The sequence below is a fragment of the Galeopterus variegatus genome, unplaced genomic scaffold (genome assembly GCF_000696425.1).
Source record: "Galeopterus variegatus unplaced genomic scaffold, G_variegatus-3.0.2 Scaffold13410, whole genome shotgun sequence".
Taxonomy (NCBI): domain Eukaryota; kingdom Metazoa; phylum Chordata; class Mammalia; order Dermoptera; family Cynocephalidae; genus Galeopterus; species Galeopterus variegatus.
The window spans coordinates 4081-23524 of NW_007739521.1; the positions used below are offsets into that span (position 1 = coordinate 4081).

A 19444-nucleotide genomic window follows, 5' to 3' on the forward strand; every position below is an offset into this window, starting at 1 on the left:
TTTTTTTTCCAGACAATGGTCAAAGGTGTTTTTCCTGACAGTCAACCTATGGAATTCAGGTTGCCTGGACACCCACCCCACCAATTCTTCCAGATTTTGGCAGAAGTGAGAATACCCTTGAGAAATCAACACTCCTTAAATGTCCACTCTAACCTACTGGTGAATGTGCAGACTCAAAATCGTGCCTTTGAGTACCTTTCTTATCTATAACTTTTCTTAATGTTTCCCTTTATTCTTGTACCTTGAGCTTGTAATATAGCAACATCAGACTTTTCTTACCATTACATGTGCATGTTTTATTTATTAAGATTTTTTTTNAGTAACCTGAATGTATAACTTTATGTTTCCACTAACCACTTGTTTATTTATTTATTTTTTTCCAGACAATGGTCAAAGGTGTTTTTCCTGACAGTCAACTTATGGAATTCAGGTCGCCTGGACACCCACCCCACCAATCCTTCCAGATTTTGGCAGAAGTGAGAATACCCTTGAGAAATCAACACTCCTTAAATGTCCACTCTAACCTACTGGTGAATGTGCAGACTCAAAATTGTGCCTTTGAGTACCTTTCTTATCTATACTTTTCTTAATGTTTCCCTTTGATTCTTGTACCTTGATCTTGTAATATAGCAACATCAGACTTTTCTTACCATTACATGTGCATTTTTTATTTATTAAGTTTTTTTTTTTCTTTAACACTATCCTGAATGGAGAATTAAGTGATTATTTTTGTCAACACAGACGCTATTTCAAGGTCTATCTTCATTCTATGATAAATGTAAATATTTTAAATCCATACTATATCAGAGGGGAAAACAACCCACAGTACCTGCTGTGACTTCCAGCACACTAACAGATTGTGTTTTTCTTGAACTATGTGAACAAATGTAACAGTGATTTAAAATGTAACAGTGATTTCCTTGAACTATGTGACATTTATCTGTCATGATATAACTGCTGTTTTTGTCCACACTTCCATATCACATTTTAATTTGAAACAAAATGTATTTGATCCGTAATTTTTTCTCTCTCTGCCTTTCACTTTCTTTATTTTGTCCTAGAACCAAATTCATTATGCTTAACTCCCTGCCTACACTTTTAAAAGAGTGCTGCAATGAACATTGGGGAACAGGTATACCTTCGACTTGATGATTTCCATTCCTTTGGATATATTCCCAGCAGTGGGATAGCTGGGTCATATGGTAGATCTATCTGCAACTGTTTGAGGAACCTCCAAACCATTTTCCATAGGGGTTGCACCAGTTTGCATTCCAACCAACAATGTATGAGAGTTCCTTTTTCTCCGCAACCATTCAAATATTAACCTTGCAAAGGATAGGAAGTTATCCCCAGGCTATATAGTCTCTGTTGTAAGATAAAAAAAATTGTAACACAGCAAGGTTGCTGGCTCCAAGACAGACAGGTTACTGATTGATATGCAAAGATACTGGGAAATTGCTGTAAGAAGAGAATGTTTGCTAAGATCAAGCTTTTGTTGGTGGATCAACTTCACTTCTTGAAAATTCCATTATAGAATGTCTCCTTACTGAATATTACCAGCTTCTGTTGTTAACCTTGTTAGATGGTACTTAGCAAAAATCCCACCTATCTTCTCTTCCTGGATTTTCCTGGTCTGGAGAATAAATGCAGGAAGAGAACCTCAATTTGTGGTTAATTTCCCAAATGGAAGGAATACCTCTATCTTGAGGGTTCTGGGAGATCAACCCCTTTTCAGGGTTTCTCACTGCTCAGAAGAGATGGGCTTTTAGTAATCTTTAGCAGCTCCATCACCAAGGGGAAAAGGGGTGTCATCCATGGGAAGCAAAGTAACAATCGCTTTATATATTGGAATGTTTATTTTATTTTCATAAGGAAGTCCCATAAGTGGTATATTTTCTATTCTTGATGTACAAAAATTTTCTTTACAAAGTGAGATTCTCTTATAGTAGAAATAAAAGTCTCTCTGTTGAGTAGAGGTGATCAAAACTTTTAAAAGGCCATCAGTAATAATACAAAGGAGAAAACTACACACACAGCATCTCACAGTAATTTAGTATTTCCTTTCAAGTTTTATTTAAATTTGACTTCACCATTAAGTCATTTGATTCTCTGAGTTGCTATGTAAACAAATTCAAACAATACAGAAAATCAAAATGCCTTGAAACCCCACCTCTTTGATGTAACAAATATTTTTCCACAGGAATTGAGCATTACCAATATAAACAGCCTAAAATATACTCCCATATCTCTCTTTACACTTATGTAATCATATTCAACTTTATAAACACATTCACATACACACAATTATAATTACTTGGTCCAATTTTTTATATGTTTTGAAATGTATTTTATCATATTTGAGTTATCCTTTTTATGATTATAAATAATGGGTCCAATCTTATACGTACTTAAAAATGTATTTTATAATCATATTTTGGTTATCCTTTACTCATTTGTTAACATATTGTCTCTAGAACTATTTTTATATGTATCAGCAGTATATATTGATTCAAAAGTTTTTGGTTAAATGACTCATTGAAAAATTAGGAACATGGTAAAATGCAGACCGACCCATTTGTTTTAATGTCCCTTGAGACAGTAGTGAATTCTACCAATTTTAATGGTTCAGGGGAAGCATTGCAACTGAGGACATATGTGGACTACAAACCCAAAATTCTTCACTCTCTAGTTCTTTACAGAAAAATCTCTGCTAAACCATGGTGTTAAAATAACAACCATTTAATGATTCACAATTCTGGGAGTCAGCAATTTGGGCTGAGTCAAGCTGGGATGGCACTTCTATTTTCAATGTGATGCTTTGTAGCCTTATACGAGTGTTTAGACCTCAACATGGGTGGCTGAGGACACTCTCTATGTGTTCTTAAATCCTCTGAATGCATTATATAGTCCTTTTCAGATAGTGCTAGAAGTTTTACCAGTGAAAAGAGAGTGGCAGTTACAAAGTACAAGGGATTTGCAAGTCTTTGTTTATAACACAGTAGCTAATGTCCCACTGGTGGAGAGAATTCACACAGCTGTGCCCCAAATCTGAACACTGTGGGGACTACACAAAGCAGTGGATAAAAAGAGGAAAGATTTATTAGCAGGCATTATTATCCACTGCAGTCTGCTTTATGGTATTCAGTATTACTGATGTGCAAAATATACGCATTTCCTAATACCCATTGAATCAGAGCAATAGGCCTGAGGTCCATGATCTCATGACCTGTAGCAGGGCCACTTGTGGATTAGGTTATTTAGGTGTAGCCTTTTAGGTTCCACTTCATCCAGAGATCATTCTCAACCTCCTTCCTATCCATAGAATATATGCACCCAAGGATCTCTTTCCATGTTGAATTTTCTCAGTCCCTTTTAGTTCATACCAGTGATTCCATTGGCAAAATATTCTTGGAAACTTTCTGTGTTCCTCTGATTCTTATTTGGGTTAATTTTAATATATCATTTCAAGAGTAAATTCACTCTACTTTTCATAATCAGGCTGCTGTAGGATTTAATATAGACATTTAATGATTGTTAGATACCCTTTTTTACTGGTATGAGCCAACCCTGCTTTAAGGATTTCAGAGGTCTTAACACAAGGTCATAAAAGCACACACTTGATTTAATGGTTATATTCAAAGGCTGGAGACATGAAACAATTTTATTTATAATCTGGCACCTCTTGGCTCTTCTATATTTTCTTTAAATTTTTCTGGCTTGCCGATCAGATCTATATATATCGTCTCTCTCTTTTCAATTGCTTATCAAAGACATCTAAAATAATTATTTTGACACTTGTAAAATTATACTTGAAATTTCCTTTGCCAGATCCATAACTTTATTAGGTTCATTTAATTTCTTCCAAGGGTCTGCAGGCATCGATTTTGTCAGTCTTTTGGTTGATTTGTTTTTTTAGCCTCTTATATAATAAAAAAAAGGTTGCTATTCATGTGGCTTCTCCTGCAGCTAGGCACACTTTCACACATTTTCACCATCAACTGACAGCTTGTTTTCGATTTTTTCAGCTTTTGCTAACTATATATTTGCAAATTTTCTAGACTATTTCAGCTACTCAGTCACAGGGCTACTAGGTTTTTTTTTTTTTTTTTTTCCCTAGGTTTTTGTTTTGGCAGCACATCATTTCCATATAGTAATCTCAGTGTCAGTTACCTATTGCTGTATTTAAAAACCACATCAAGATTAATGGATTAAGATAATCATAATTATCTATTATGATTCTGTGCCTCAGCAATATCCCCTACATTCTGCTCAGTTCACTGGTCTGTGTTCAGTATTTTCTGCAAAAAAACTGTTCTGGTATTATTTCTCTTATTATTTCTCTCTCTTTTTTTTTTTTTCCATTCTTCCCCTGATTCCAATTACTTTCATTAGATTTTTATAGTTTCTGATATCTGTTTTTCTAAAAATCTTGATGACACTCATTTTTGTTTTGCTTTTGGCTTAAGAATATATTTCTTCTTAAATTTGTCATCAGGGTTGTTAGTGCACATTCTTGCTGTCTTCCACCAGGTCGAAAATTGCAGTGCAATTTTCTACCCACTTGGGGCTATATATTCCCATATAAGTACGAATAGAACTAAATTTCCTCACTTCTGGGCAAAAGTTATAAGAGAAAATACAAGCTTCTCTGCACTGTTTTCCACCATAAATCCTGATGGCAGATCATGATTCTATAAAAATCTGCTGTTTGAATATATGAAGAATGCTTTAGATAAACATGAAATTCTAAAAATAAATACGGTTATTTGTATCACTATGAACAGAGAAAAAGCACAATCAACTAACGTACTATTTTCCTTCTCTGCAATGAGTATAGATTCATTGTTTGTTTTCTTTGATCACCTGGATAACAGAGATTCATAGTGATAAATAGCAAAATTTTAGTAGGCAAAGCAAAAATAATAGAGCAATTTAATCTTAGATATCCACAGTAACAATGATGATAGCATTTTCACTGAGCAATTTCTCTGTGTGTGTGTGTGTGTGTGTGTGTGTGTGTGTGCGTGTATGTGGTATACAGGTTTATGTATGGGTGTGTGTGTGTGTGTGTGTGTGTGTGTGTGTGTGTGTGCGTGCATGTATGTGGTATACAGGTTTATGTATGGCATCTGTTATTATTATACCTGATGCCTATTTAAAAATTTATGATAATAAAATAAATGATTATTTATTTAAATCATTTACTCTGACATACATAAATGATGCCTGATACTTGGTGGTATTGCACCAGCATCATTTATTTTTCATCATTTGTAATATTCCATCCACACTGAAAAGTGCTTTTATTCTAGAAATGGTTTCTCTGGAGATTCATCACTAGGCCAAAATGAATATATAATGTTTAATTAAAACTCAAGGCCAAAGTACAAAATTGTAAAATTATAAAAATGGCAGTTACAACTACATGGAAATGAATTATACGGTTTCAAATAAGTGATACATTAGAATCTATATCTCAATTGACAATATCACATCAATCCTTGTCAAAAATTCTTACTGACAAAATTCACTGCACAATAAAATGATAGAATTACTGAATGAATGATTTTCTATTTGCTGACACATAAACAACCTGCATCAATTAATACAGAGGAGTCTCTCAAAAGTACCAGTAATTTCAAATTTGGAAATAACTACTACTGTATAGGTAGATAAAAAATAGAGGTAAGGACAAATATCTGTTGAAATTTTACTACCAATAAAGAAGGTGCTAAGTCTGAAAGTATAATTCATATTTTAATTAAGTAAATTATTTATGTAATCATATTCTCAGTGGCACGTTGACATCCTTTTTCCTTAGACTATATCATGGGATTAAACATTGGAGTCACAATCATGCAGAAAAGAGAAAGCAGCTTGTCAGTTCCTGATGAATGACTGGTCTTCGGGGTTAAATAGGTAATAATGCATGATACAAAAACAAAGCCACAAGCATAACATAAGATGAACAGATGGAGAAGGCTTTGGTCTGAATTGTCACTGATCAAAACTGAAAAACAGTGGAGATAATTTTGCCATAGGAGGTAATTATTAACAGAAATGGAACAGAGACAAAAAACACAGCAACTATGTAGAACGTCATTTCATTCACAAAGGTGTCCTGACAGACCAGCTTACTTATTGGGAGCATGTCACAGAGATCTGGCACATCTGTCCTATCTGGTTTGGAACTCCACTGATCCAGGAGCCATCCACCAGCTGGGAGAAGATGTATGAATCATCACTAGAAGATAGTAGAGAGGGTTACAAATGCCCCCATAGCAGCCATATACCATCAAGGCCAGAAGGAAACACACATTACTGTGACACAGGAGACTAAAGATATTGTTCTTCTCAGAGTCACAAAATTCGTAAATATTGTCAGGAGAGTAACTGATACATAACAGATTTCCAAGAAAGAAAAATTGCCAGGGAAAATATATGGGGGTCTGGAGAATAGGGTCCAGTTTCATTATTAGGAAAATAGTGCCATTGTCCAACCGGGTAATGACAATATACAAGGAATATAATGATAAAATACAAAGAACTTAAACAGCTTAACAGCAAAAAAACAAACAAACAAACAAGTAACCCATTTAAAAAATGGCAAAGGAGCTGAATAGGCATTCCTCAAAGGAAGATATACAAATGGCCAACAAACGCATGGAAAAATGCTGAACATCACTCAGCATTCAGGAAATTACACCCACTTTGAGATATCATCTCAATCCAGTTAGGCTGGCTAATATCCAAAAGACAGAGAATAATAAATGCTGATGAGGATGCAGAGAAAAGGGAACCAACCCTCCTACACTGTTGATGGGACTGCAAAATGGTACAGCTCAAATGGAAAATGGTATGGAGATTCCTCAGACAATTATAGATAGATCTACCATATGACCCAGTGATCCCACTGCTGGGTACATACCCAAAGGAAAGGAAATCATGTCGAAGGGACACCTGTACTCCCATGTTCATTACAGCACTATTTACAATAGCCAAGAGTTGGACTCAGTCTAAATGCCCATCTTCAGATGACTGAATAAGGAAAATGTGTTGCATCTACACAATGGAATACTACTGTGCTGTAAAAAAGAATGAAATTCTACCATTTGCAGCAACATGGATGGACTTAGAAAAAATTATATTAAGTGAAATAAGCCTGGCACAGAAAGAGAAATACTGCATATTCTCACTGATATGTGGGAGGTAATAAAAATAAATGAATGAATATAGAAATAAATAAATGGGTAATTTTTCCCCCCTATATCTAATAGACCAGGCCTGCTAGTAGTAAATTCTCTTAGATATTTTTTTTTCTAACAGATTTTGTAAAATTTTGATATTTTTTGATTAGTATCATTAATGTATATTGGAAACATATTAATGAGTACATATTTAAAGCTCATAATTTGATGTTTTCCATATGTATAAGCCAGTGAAGCTATCATCACCATAAAATAGTGAATATGTCCCTCTCATGCAGAAATTTCCTCATGCACCGTTCCAAACAACAAAAATCAAATTGAAATTTAATTTCATTGCTGCCAGAGAAAAGATTCTGTATTAATATTTTTCATTTTTTAATGTAAAAATTTTGTTTTTGATAATTTATTGTACATACATGTGGGGTACAACATTGATTTTCAATAATTGTGTACAATGCCTGGTGGTTAAATCAGTATAGTTAGCTTATATGTCATTACAATACGCAATCATTCTTTGTGTCTGTTGACCAATTCCTCACTAGCCCCCTCCCTTCCTCCTCCCCTCCCCTTTTCCACCCCTAGTTTTCTAAAAGTTCAATGTTACTGTGATTGTTGTTTCTTTCCTTTTTTTTTTTTTTTCCTTTTGTCTTTTGTTTTCGTGACCGGTAACGGGATCACAACCCTCAGTGTTGTGCCCGTACCGCGCTCAACCAGTGAGCAGACCGGTCTCTATATGGGATCTGAACCCTCGGCGGGAGGGCCGCCGCGCTCTCAAGCGCCGCACTCTACTGAGTGCGCCACCGGGCCAGCCCGTTTCTTTCCTTCTTGTTCTCTGTCTCTCTTTACCGTTCATTTTTTTATTTATGAATTCAGTACCCAGTTATGAGTGAGAGCATGTGGTATTTCTCTTACTGAAGTACAGAGATTTGTTTTACGCTCCAGTTTTTGATTTATCTTGGTGAAAATTTTCTGTAAAAAGGACAAATATGCTGCATGTTGGCTACTGTAGATTGATAAAAGTTAGGTCATTCATTTTTATCCACACTTTCAACATCTGACAGTGTGTATAATTTTCTTCTTTGTATTATGACTGATGGACTTTTTAAATCTTGATCTCCTGTGTAGCATGAACTTTTATTTTAAACCAGACTTTAATTTCATGAAATAAATTTTCAAATATGCAGGAAATATAAAAATCTGCTACCCATGGGCATTCCTTAAAAACAAGTAAAAATAAAATCTGACAAAGAAAGAGATTAGCAAATTTTAAAATTCTAAAAATAATATGGAGTTTAAAAAACTATTAGAGGTTTTTTAATAATATGTTAACACGTTAAAAACTTTAAAAATAGCTATCCAGCTAATCACACGGCTAAACCAAGAGTCAGTGTGGGAGAGGACAACAAAAACACATGGATATAAGACACAAAAATTGGGGTTATTACCATGTAGGTGTAACATGTTCTTGTTAATGACTACATAATTATTATTGCATTAATGCATATTTATTAAAACAGTTCTCAATGTAAGCATTCACTTTTGCTTTTTTTTTTTGGTAGACAACTAATGTTACAATACACATTATATTGCATAATTATTATTTGCATCTGTCTTTTTTGTATACATTATATTCTTATGTATTTAGGCTTTTATTTCTATTGATTAATTATTTAGTAATGACCTTGTAGGCTTTAAGAATGTTTTGTTTCTTTAATAAAAAAAGTTAAAATATTCCCTAGAAGAACTTCAACAAAAGAATGGAAAATGGTCTAACTTCAGTTATAGGGCCCACTATAAATTATATCATATCTTTATATGTAGTGCATTTCTAAATAAAATTTTTAAAAATTTCATAACTTTGAGGATATGAGTCCATTAAAATAAAATTAAATCAATTAAATCTTTATAAAAATTAAATATGTAAAGTAATAATTTATGATATTTTAAGTGTCTCAAAATGCTAACGATTTGGGAAGTAATTTTTTCAGAGCCTGTGTGATATCTTTGTTCCGCAGACTGTATATCATGGGATTAAACATTGGGATCAAAATGGTGTAAAAAAATAGATAGCAGTTTGTCTGTTCCCTCATACTGAACAGATTTGGGTTTTAAATAGGTAATAGTGGCTGATCCATAAAATAAAACTACAACTATGAGGTGGGAAGAACAAGTGGAAAAGGCTTTGCTCCGTCCACTGTTTGATGGCAATTTCAGGATGGTTGAGATAATTCTAGTATAGGACCCCAGTATCAACATAAAGGGAACAGTGATAAGCAATACAGCAAATATGTACACCACCATCTCATTCATAAAGATGTCTCCACAGGCCAGCTTGAACATTGGGGGAATGTCACAGAAGAAGTGGTTGATTTGGTTAGAGTCACAAAAGGGCAGAGAGAAAATCTGACATGTTTGGCCTATCTGCGCTGGAATTCCACTGATCCATGAACCAACCACCAGCTGGATACAGGCTTTGTGGTTCATCACTAGAGAATAGTGCAGAGGGTTACAAATGGCCACGTAGTGATCATAGGTCATCACCGCCAAGAGGAGGGACTCTGTGACTCCCAGAATAACAGCAAAGCACCTTTGTGTTGCACAGGCAACTAAAGAAATATTTCCTTCCTGGGTCCAAAGATCCATGAGCATTCTAGGAAGAGTGACAGAAACATAACAGATTTCTAGGAAAGAAAAATTGCTGATAAAAAAATACATGGGGGGTTGAAGAGTAGGCTCTATTCTTGTTATTAGAATTATGATGCCATTTCCAAATAGGATGATCATGTACATGACTAAGAATACCCCAAAAAGAAACCTGCGAAATTTGGGAATATCAGAAAAGCCCAAGAGAACAAATTCCATCACTGTAGCGAGATTTGTTTCTGTAATTTTCAACTTGTTTTCTCTCTGTGGATTTACATTTCTTGGCTGAATTTTTGGCTTTAATAATTAAATTGGGACATGTGTTTTGGTCTTTGTAATTTCTCAGTTTCTTTCTGAGACTTACATTCTGTGATTCTGAGAGATTTGATGTAAACTAGGAACAATGAACTTATCTGCAATGAAAAAAATCAACCAATAAACAATTGATTTAAAATGTTAGATTTGCATTCTAATCCTACCAATAAGATCCATATAGCTATACATTTTATTCAACTTAGAATACCATAGGAATAGTGCAAATGAGCTTTTTCTTCCAGATAAATATAGAATCATTATTTGTTTTCCCCTTCTGTCCCCTTTCTTCACCCGAAGGTAAAACCACCTCTTTCTAGAGAGACTTGCTTCCTTGTCTTTTCAAATATTGTTCTTCCTTTAAGTCTCAAATATCTCCTTGAAGTCTTTTGCTTGTCTTTTTTTTTCATTTATACATAGAATTTTAATCCCTCACATCATTATACTTAAATAGAAATAATTTTTTTCACACATTTGTCACCGAAGGAATAAGAAGGTTCAACATTTTTATTTTCCATTTTTATGTCATTGCTTCATTAATTTAACTGAATGTGTAAACCATTGAATGTATGCATCATTTTTCACAAATTTTCCTATCACTGTCTCCTATATTGTAATAATTGTGTTTAATAATTATTATTTTAAAACCTCAAGATGCATAATCCATTTAATTCAACAATTATTTTTATTTTCTATTACCCAATTACATTAATATTTGTCTCTTTTCTAGGTTTAGAATCGAAGCTTCAACGTTCTAATAGCTCTTTCAACTACCTTTAACCCTCTTTCCCTATATTCCCTCCATTGTAAAAACAGGGCTTTAGTTACAACAAAATTTTCCTTTTTCTGACCATGGGCTAGAACGTCTGAGAGAAAGGCACTCAAGAAAAATGCACATCTCCTTTGGTCCCATTTTAAATAGTGAACACTAATAGGAAATAAGTGATTGATTCTGCTTAAAGTTACTATCAAACTTTGTATGTTTGCTCTCTTCATTCTACCACTTTTTTTTTTTTTTTTTCCTTTTTATCTTTTTTACTGACCAGTAACAGGATCGCAACCTCGGTGTTGCTCCTGCACCAGGGACCGGCAATGGGATCGCAACCCTTGGTGTTGCACCCACACCACGCTCAACCAGTGAGCAGGAACCGGTCTCCACATGGGATCTGAACCCTCAGCGGGAGTGCCGCCGCGCTCCCAGGTGGCGCACTCTCCAGTGTGCCATGGGGCCGGCCCCATTCTACCACTTTTTAAGTACAATTAGGTTAATAGTACCTCTTCTCCTCAAAGATCTATCCTTATGCATTCTACACAGCTTGTCATCCTTCTGAACTGATTATACTACCTTACTGTGGAGTATACTAACGTTTATGAAGCAAATGTATTTCACAGGGCCTAGCTTCCAAAGCCCTGTAATTTCAGGTATAACTTAACCTTTTAAAATTACGTATAGAAATGTTAAGCTTGCAAAAGACAGGAAACTTTCCCCAGGATAAAGTCTCTGTTATAGATAAAGAATTGTAAGACAGTAAAATGGCTGTCTCAAGGACAGATATACTTGGTGCAGGTTAAACTAAAATTACTTGATTGTTATGTAAACATACTGAGGAAATTGCTGTAGGAAAAGAAAGTATTTGCTAAAAACAAGCTTTTGTTGGTGGATTGACTTGACCTTTTACAAATTGCATTATGGAATGTCAATTTGTTATTTCACTGATATTACCAGCTTCTATTGTTAAACTATACTTAGCCATAACTCCACCTATGTTCCTTTTCTATAATTTTCTGGCCTGGAGAATAAATACTGAGAAAGAATCCCAGGTCAGGGTTATTTTTCCAAGGAGGAATGCCTCTCTCTTGAGGGTTCCTGGAAAATTAACCCCTTTGGGGCTTCCCACTGCTCAGAAGAAATGGGCTTTGAGTAATCCTTTTGCATCTCTGTCACCCAGGGGGAGAGAGGTGACAAAGAGAGTGTAACACCTTACTCTTAATTAAGAGATTAGAAAAACTTTACACAAATTTCAATAACTTCTCACTAACCAATCTTCCTCATACTGTATCTAAATATGCTTAATTTAGTTGTCTTTCTGGTTCATTTGGGTGTTTCATTGTGATGTTTCTTCCAAAGGAGTCTCACCTAGTCATTCTACTATAATCCATCCATTCCCAGCAAAATGTTCAGAGTGATTTATGGCTTCCTCTCACACCTATGTGAATTCTATCAACCTGTGCTGACTTCTGGTGTACCGGCAATAGTGCTTTGGGGAAGAGGCAGGAGATCAGGTTGAGAGATGTGTTGATTTCTAGCATTTGCCAAAATTTCAAGTTCTCCAATGATGGCATAAGCCCAAATTAGTTGAAGTACAACACCTACTGCTCTCAAAACTTCAAAATATTTTGCTTCTCATCTCCATTCCTAACTCCTTAGTTAAATGTACCCTCTAATTTCTAGGATGATTCTAATTGCCTTGCCCACCTACGATTCATTTTGCACAAAAAAAACCCAAAGTGACCTTCTAAAACACATAAATCTCATCTTTTTAATTCAACCAAGTTTACCATAGTTAACATATTAGTGTCACTGAATTATATTAATGCCCATGGATAAATTACTCCTTAATTCTATTTATATTTTTTTTACTATTTTTGTTTGAAAATAACTTATTTTATCACTATTTTTATGCCAAGTGAAGAAATTGAGAATTAAAATGTTTTAATAATTTTCCAAGATTTTCAAATATTATGAATTTCAATTCTTTTTTTTTTTTTTTTTGTCTTTTTTCCGTGTCCGGCAACGGATCGCAACCCTCAGTGTTGCCCCCGTACCGGACTGGGGACCGGCAATGGGATTGCAACCCTCGATGCTGCTCTCGCTCAGCCAGTGAGCGGGAACCGGTCCGTATGTGGGATCCGAACCCTCGGGCGGGAGCGCCGCCGCGCTTCCCAAGCGGCGCACTATCTAGTGCGCCACCGGGCCGGCCCCATGAATTTCAATTCTATACCACTATTCTTTCTACATCCTTTGGTCTGACATAGAAAAAAAAAAATAACATTCATACTTCTAATTCTTATTTTTAATAAAGGCAATCCTATTATGTACCTTACTGGTTCTTTGGGAGAAATACATGTGACAATTCTGTAAGACCTCAGTTACCATTTATTAAGTTGATTCTGTGCCATTCAATGTGACTGTATTATATTTTGCATTAAGATCCTTTGCTTATAACCCTGAAAATAGAAAATTCTCCAGTTAAACAGGTAGTTTATTCTTTTAAATTAATATATTAATTTTTGAACATTTTCTATTTTTTGCAGGCCTGGAGTATTTTCTTCCTGTCCTAATTTCACATTTTCTCCTGAAATATGTCCTCTTCATTCTCTCTTTTGTAGGACTCTTAAGAAGGACTTTTTATTCTACTTAGTAAGTAAAGGCCTGAAACAAAGCAATGTCATGACAGAAATACTGGGATAAGAAACAAACTCCATAAACTACAAGTTTGTATATACATTAGTACCTAAGAAAGTAAATGAAGTCCATAAGTACAGTACCTATCATTACGAGGACAAAAAACATCAATAGTACTTACAGAAAACTGAAAATATCAACTAAACTATCAGATTGACCAACTTCCAAGAAATTTCTTCTAATCAATCAAGCCCATGATATAATTTCTGGACTATGAATAACACTCTGATCAACTGATCAGCCCTCTGAGCTGTTATTTGACTGCTCATGTGTCTTTTCTACCTTGGACATTACATTCCATGGTTCATTCTATATAGAGTATAGTATAATTCTAAGTTCTAATGTATCACTTCACATACGATTCTGAATTGAATTGAAAGTACAATTCGGTATTAGAATTGGTTATTTTTCCTGAAGGCAGAGAAGACGATTAAAGGTTCAGTGACAGTGTAAAAGCCAAATCTCTAACAGTCAATGAAATAAAGTCCCAGTAAGTCTTATTCTTATTTACTAAATTATAATACATTTTATTGCAAAAAACTACCTTTCTGCATTTAACTATTTTTAATCCTATTGATATTTAAGTAAACTGATCTATTTTAGTTCAAATAAAGTGTTCCAGTAAAAAAATCAAAGCGATGTGTTTGGGTATGTGTCCAATTCTACCATGTTTATGGTCATATTTGATTAGATACAACATAAACAGTAGTAAATAGGCCAAATAAATTTATAATTTGGAAGAAATAATGTTTTATATTATCTCTAATACAAGGAGATTCACTAATAATAGGAGACCCTTTTCATAAAAATGCTTTTATTCATTATGATAACTATTCTTTTATTATCAGTATGGCAATATATATTTAATTAATTTGTATGTGACACATCATTCTTTCCTTTTAGTTTTCTTAAAAAGTTATTTCTTAAAATTAATAATTTTAATGTTATTATAATTGCTAATAGACAAATATGTTCGAATTTTACTTATTTCTAATGCTTGGAACATATTTGTTAATTTAGCTTTTTTAATTCAGAAAGTCATAAGTCTACAGTGCTGTTTTAAATAATGAAAAATTTTTCATACCAAGATATCTTCATTATCTCCCACATTGAAATATAATAAAAGTGTTAATAGTTTAGATTTACCTTTTCAGTATTGCTGAAGTCACTTCTTTCTCACTGATGAAGTTTCCATATATTTTAAATATTTAAATTGTGAAAGATCTATACTGTTTTTAAATAAACTGAACCTACTTTTGAAACAGGATGTGCCCTTTATAGCGAAAATACGAGTGATCACTTCCCAGTGGGAATATCTCTTCTCCCTCTTCACACCTAAATTGCTAGTTATAGCCTTCTCTTTGCAATTATTTGGATGTATTTTTCCAAACAATTCTTCCAGACAGACCAGTCTTTCCTGCAATGTCTCCATGGAACATAATTTCATTCACTCTTCCTTTCCCAAATACAGGCAAAGTGCACAGATGGCCTGGAAGATGATACACTGTTAATTGTCTGATATTACCTGTAGAAAACTGTTCAAATTCTTTACTGATTTCTTACCTGCCTTATTATATTTTTTATAATTCCTGTAAATAGAACTTTTCAGGAAATTGTATCTCTTGTTAACATCATCTGAACATTCTCTGCTTGTTTTCGCATCTTTAAATAGTAGTTTGTTTCATAAAAGTAAGCATTTGTGGTTGTGGAGTAACTGCTATACAGGCAAAGACAATTCTATCTTTCAGAAATTAAGATTATTTTATTCCAATTATGATGTTTTCTCAGACATCATGAGAGCCCCTGGATAGAAAAGCCTGGCTCATTAACAAATCTTATAAAGAAGGATTCAAAACAATTATTTTCTATAAAAATTTTACTCATTGCAACATGTAAGAATTTAACATTTCTCAATTTATGGGGAGAACCACTTCAAGCATGAGCATAAAGTTTCCAGCTCAATATGGCTTTTTACATTTGACTGTTCTGTTCCCATATCAACATGCTGTTGTTCTGTAAAAAGTAATTTTTGTGTGTCTGTGCCTGTATTAGTCTGTTTTTATTGCTTATAACAAAATGACGTGGAATTGTGTAATTTATAAGAAAACACAATGTATTGTTTACAGTTTCTCAGGCTGGGAAGTCCAAAGTCTAGGGAACACATCTGGTGAGGGACTTCTTTAGTGGTGGCTTTATAGCAAAGAAGAGATATCACATGGCAGAAAATGGCAAAACAGAGAGAGAGACTCTCATGTGCTCACCTTTTAAAGCCCTGAGAACCATGCCCCTGACCACCATTATTAATCCATTCACTACATCATGATCCTACAAAGTAATCACCTCATATAGGCACAACCTTTCAATTACTATAATAGAATTTTCCACCCTCTTTACACTGTCACAGTGGGGACTAAGCCTCCACCACATAAAAGTTGGGGGTGGGGGGACAAAATCCAATCCTTATAATCTAATCACCTTTTTAAGAACCCACCTTACAATGACCATAATAGGATTTCCCACCCTCTTTAAAGTAACACTGGGGGCTAAATTTCTAATACATAAAACTTGGAGCACACAATTCAAGCTTCAATGAAGTTTGGAGGGACATAATTTAATCCACTACAACGCCATACTAAACTCATACTAACTTGTTACAGCATGTCGGTACAGGATCTAGTTCAAGGTGCTAAGAAGGATAAGACATCCGTTTGAAAAGAGCTCCTTGTCAGATGTTTGGTTTGCAAATATTTCCTCACATTCAGTAGATTGTCTTTTCACTCTGATGGTTGTTTCCTTTGTTGTGCAGAAACTTTTAGTATCCATTATATACACAGAACTCAAACAACTTTACAGTAAAAAAAAAAAAAAGAAAACCCAAATAATCCAATTTAAAAGGGGGGAAAGGAGCTGAACGGACAATTTTCAAAGCAAGGCCTACAAATAGCCAGCAGGTACATGACAGTGTGACTCTGTGCTCAAGCAAACCATGAAACACCTCAAAGATATACTGTATGTGGTTTACACATTTATTATCTCATTTAATCCTCATAATGTCCCTCTGAGGTTGCCCTTTGTTTTCTTCTTACTTTACAGATGACAAAACTGTGGCTTAGATATGCGGTGACTTGGACGGGTTGGCAGTAGCCTGATCTCAATCTATATTTATTATCGTTTTAATGTGTATCATGATATATAAAGTGTTGGGATGCACCAACATACCAGAACATATTTAAAAACTTATTTGGCATTGAACTTTCAGAAGCAGAGAACAGACCTATAGTTACTAGAGATGGGAAAGGGGAGGGGGAAGGGGGTTAGGGAGTAATTGGGAAAAGGACACAAAGAGTAGTTATGATTTATAATTATGAACATGCTAATAATATTGATTTGATCAACACATACTGTACACAAATAATGATAGTCAACTTTGCACCCCATAAATATGTTTAAGTAAATAAATAAATAAAAAGAATAAAAAAGGAAAAAAAGAACCTACCAGAGCAACATGATTTCTGGTAAAATTGAAGCAAGAACAAAGATCTAATTTACTACGAAGCTCGGGTGCAAGAATGGTGAAACCATCAATGCTTTACACAAAGATTATGGGGGCAATGCCCTAAAGAATTCAGCAGTTTACAAATGAATAACTCATTTTAAGAAGAAAGGAGACAATATTGAAATTGAAGCCTGCAGTGACAGACCATGCACATTAATTTGTGAGGAAAAATTAATCTTGTTCATGCTCTAACTGAAGTGCACCAGAGATTAGCAGCAGAAACAATTGCGAATGCCATAAACATATCAATGGGTTCAGCTTACACAATTCAGACTGAAAAATTACAGTTGAGCAAACTTTCCATTCAGTGAGTGCCAAAACTGCTGCACCAGATCAGGACAAACTCTTAAACATGTGCTCTGAGTGTCACGTAAAGTGACATTCACAGCAGCATTGGTCCTGGTGGAAGGTCATAAGCAATTTAATTACAATATGTTAATGAAGAAAATACTACAAATTTTAAAATTAAAGACTGCAGAAATATGTATGAACATGGGAGAATGCTTGAAAAATATTATTAAAGAAAAACATAAGCAATATAAAGGAAAGACTTCATAACATCACCTTTATAACGTTTGAAAAATTTTGACTGGTAATGGGATCGCAACCCTCAGCATAGTGTTGTGTGCACCACGCTCAGCCAGAGAGTGCACCGGCCATCCCTATGGGGGATCCAAACCTGCTGCATCAGCGCTACCAGCGTCACACTCTCCCGAGTGAGCCACGGGGCCGGCCCCCTCCAAAAAAATGACTTATTAAAAGTAGTTTTAGGAACATTGATAAGTTTACTTTTAAAATTGAAAGCAAAGAAATAATAAAAAATACACAAGAGTGGTTGTCACTGTCAGGGAAGCAAGATAATGTGGATGACCAGAGAGAACTACTGATTTTGGCAATACTCAAAGTTCTTTTTTTAAATTTAATTTTGGGGGTGAGTTATTTATTTCAAGTAAATGCTTTCATTTAATTTGCCTTCTCATTTACATATTTATTTCATATTTTTAGAGTGAACAAACTGTTTCATATTCTACATAATATAAAGAAGTTTGAAATCTTAATTTTTAAAAAGAGAAAAATACTTGATGCCATTTTAGAATTCAGTGCTGGCATCAGAGTTCCCGAAGATTACCGTCACATTCAGTAATTTACTACAAGGACTCAAAGAACTCATGAAAGTTATCATACTATGGTTATGGTTTATTGCAACTAAAGATTGCAGGATGGATCTTATGGTGGATGTTGACCAACCCAGTTCTTTCTCCTTTCTCACTTGTATTTTGTAAGAATAACTGTAGAATGTGCTGGAAATGCATTATCCTGAGATAAGGGAAAGACTGGCCAGAGGACCCCAGGCTCTGTTTCAGCCCAACCCCCACCCTAGAAACAATATGTCCTTCAAGGTTTTAGCCCAGTGATCCATGTAATGCTGGGGTATAGAACCCAGAGTGAGATGCTTTCTGGGATCCTTCAGCTGCTGTGTAAATGGGACACGTGCAAATGAGATTCCATTCACCTCAGGCAGCTTTCTTGAGTCTTACAGGACCAGCTCAGAAGAAATTCTAGGCTTCTGTTGTCTCTTGCTCCCTATCTCTAAGTAATAATGCTGCTTCATGTAACTTGCTTGTGTGAAAGTTGTCTCACTGGACTCAGGCAGGTTGATAACCAGTACACAGTGAACCCCCTTCACAAAGATTCAGAATAAAATCAAAAAGGAAAAGAATGTCTGGGAACATTTCCTGAACAAGCTAAGCATGAGCCTCCGGTTGTTCTCTCCCAATGGAATCACACAGATGGCGCTTAACTCTCCCAGCAGTGTCGTGTGACAACACATGTGATGTCCTGCCAATCAGAGAAGCTTACCTGAGCCGTGATGTCCAGAGTTTTATTTAGGGTACTGACGTAGACCTGGAGAGCCCACATGTCTGTTCTTAGTTACTTGGTCCCCAACTGCCTCACCCCACGGTTCAACCTGATTCATCACAGTCCGAAGCTCCAGCTATTCAAAAACAGACATTCACCATCACTCATATTATCAGCATAAACTATATGACCTGGGCCCAAGTATACAAAAGTGCTCTTATAACGCAGAATATGCCAAGGTTTTAGAAGATATCTCTCAGGAAGTGATAAGGGCCCATGCTGAAGACCAATGGAACATGGAGAGTTTGTGCAGCCCAGGCCCACTGAGTTCACCCTTTGCTGCATAACAGCAATATAAAAAACTTGCTGGAACTGTTTTTCATATAATTGCAATTTGGC

The 19444-nt window shown here is 35.0% G+C and overlaps 1 protein-coding gene across 1 annotated transcript in view; it reads right to left on the reverse strand.

Moving 5' to 3' along the window:
* Positions 1 to 19105, reverse strand: part of LOC103581590 (olfactory receptor 10AG1-like) — a gene marked incomplete at its 3' end in the record, with an annotated part of 22426 nt that extends 3321 nt beyond the window's left edge. Inside the window, 3 exon segments of the mRNA XM_008563387.1 lie at positions 9174 to 9268; positions 9270 to 10148; positions 19046 to 19105. Coding sequence (XP_008561609.1) covers positions 9174 to 9268; positions 9270 to 10148; positions 19046 to 19105 — 1034 coding nt within the window.
* Positions 19106 to 19444: the final 339 nt, after the last annotated feature.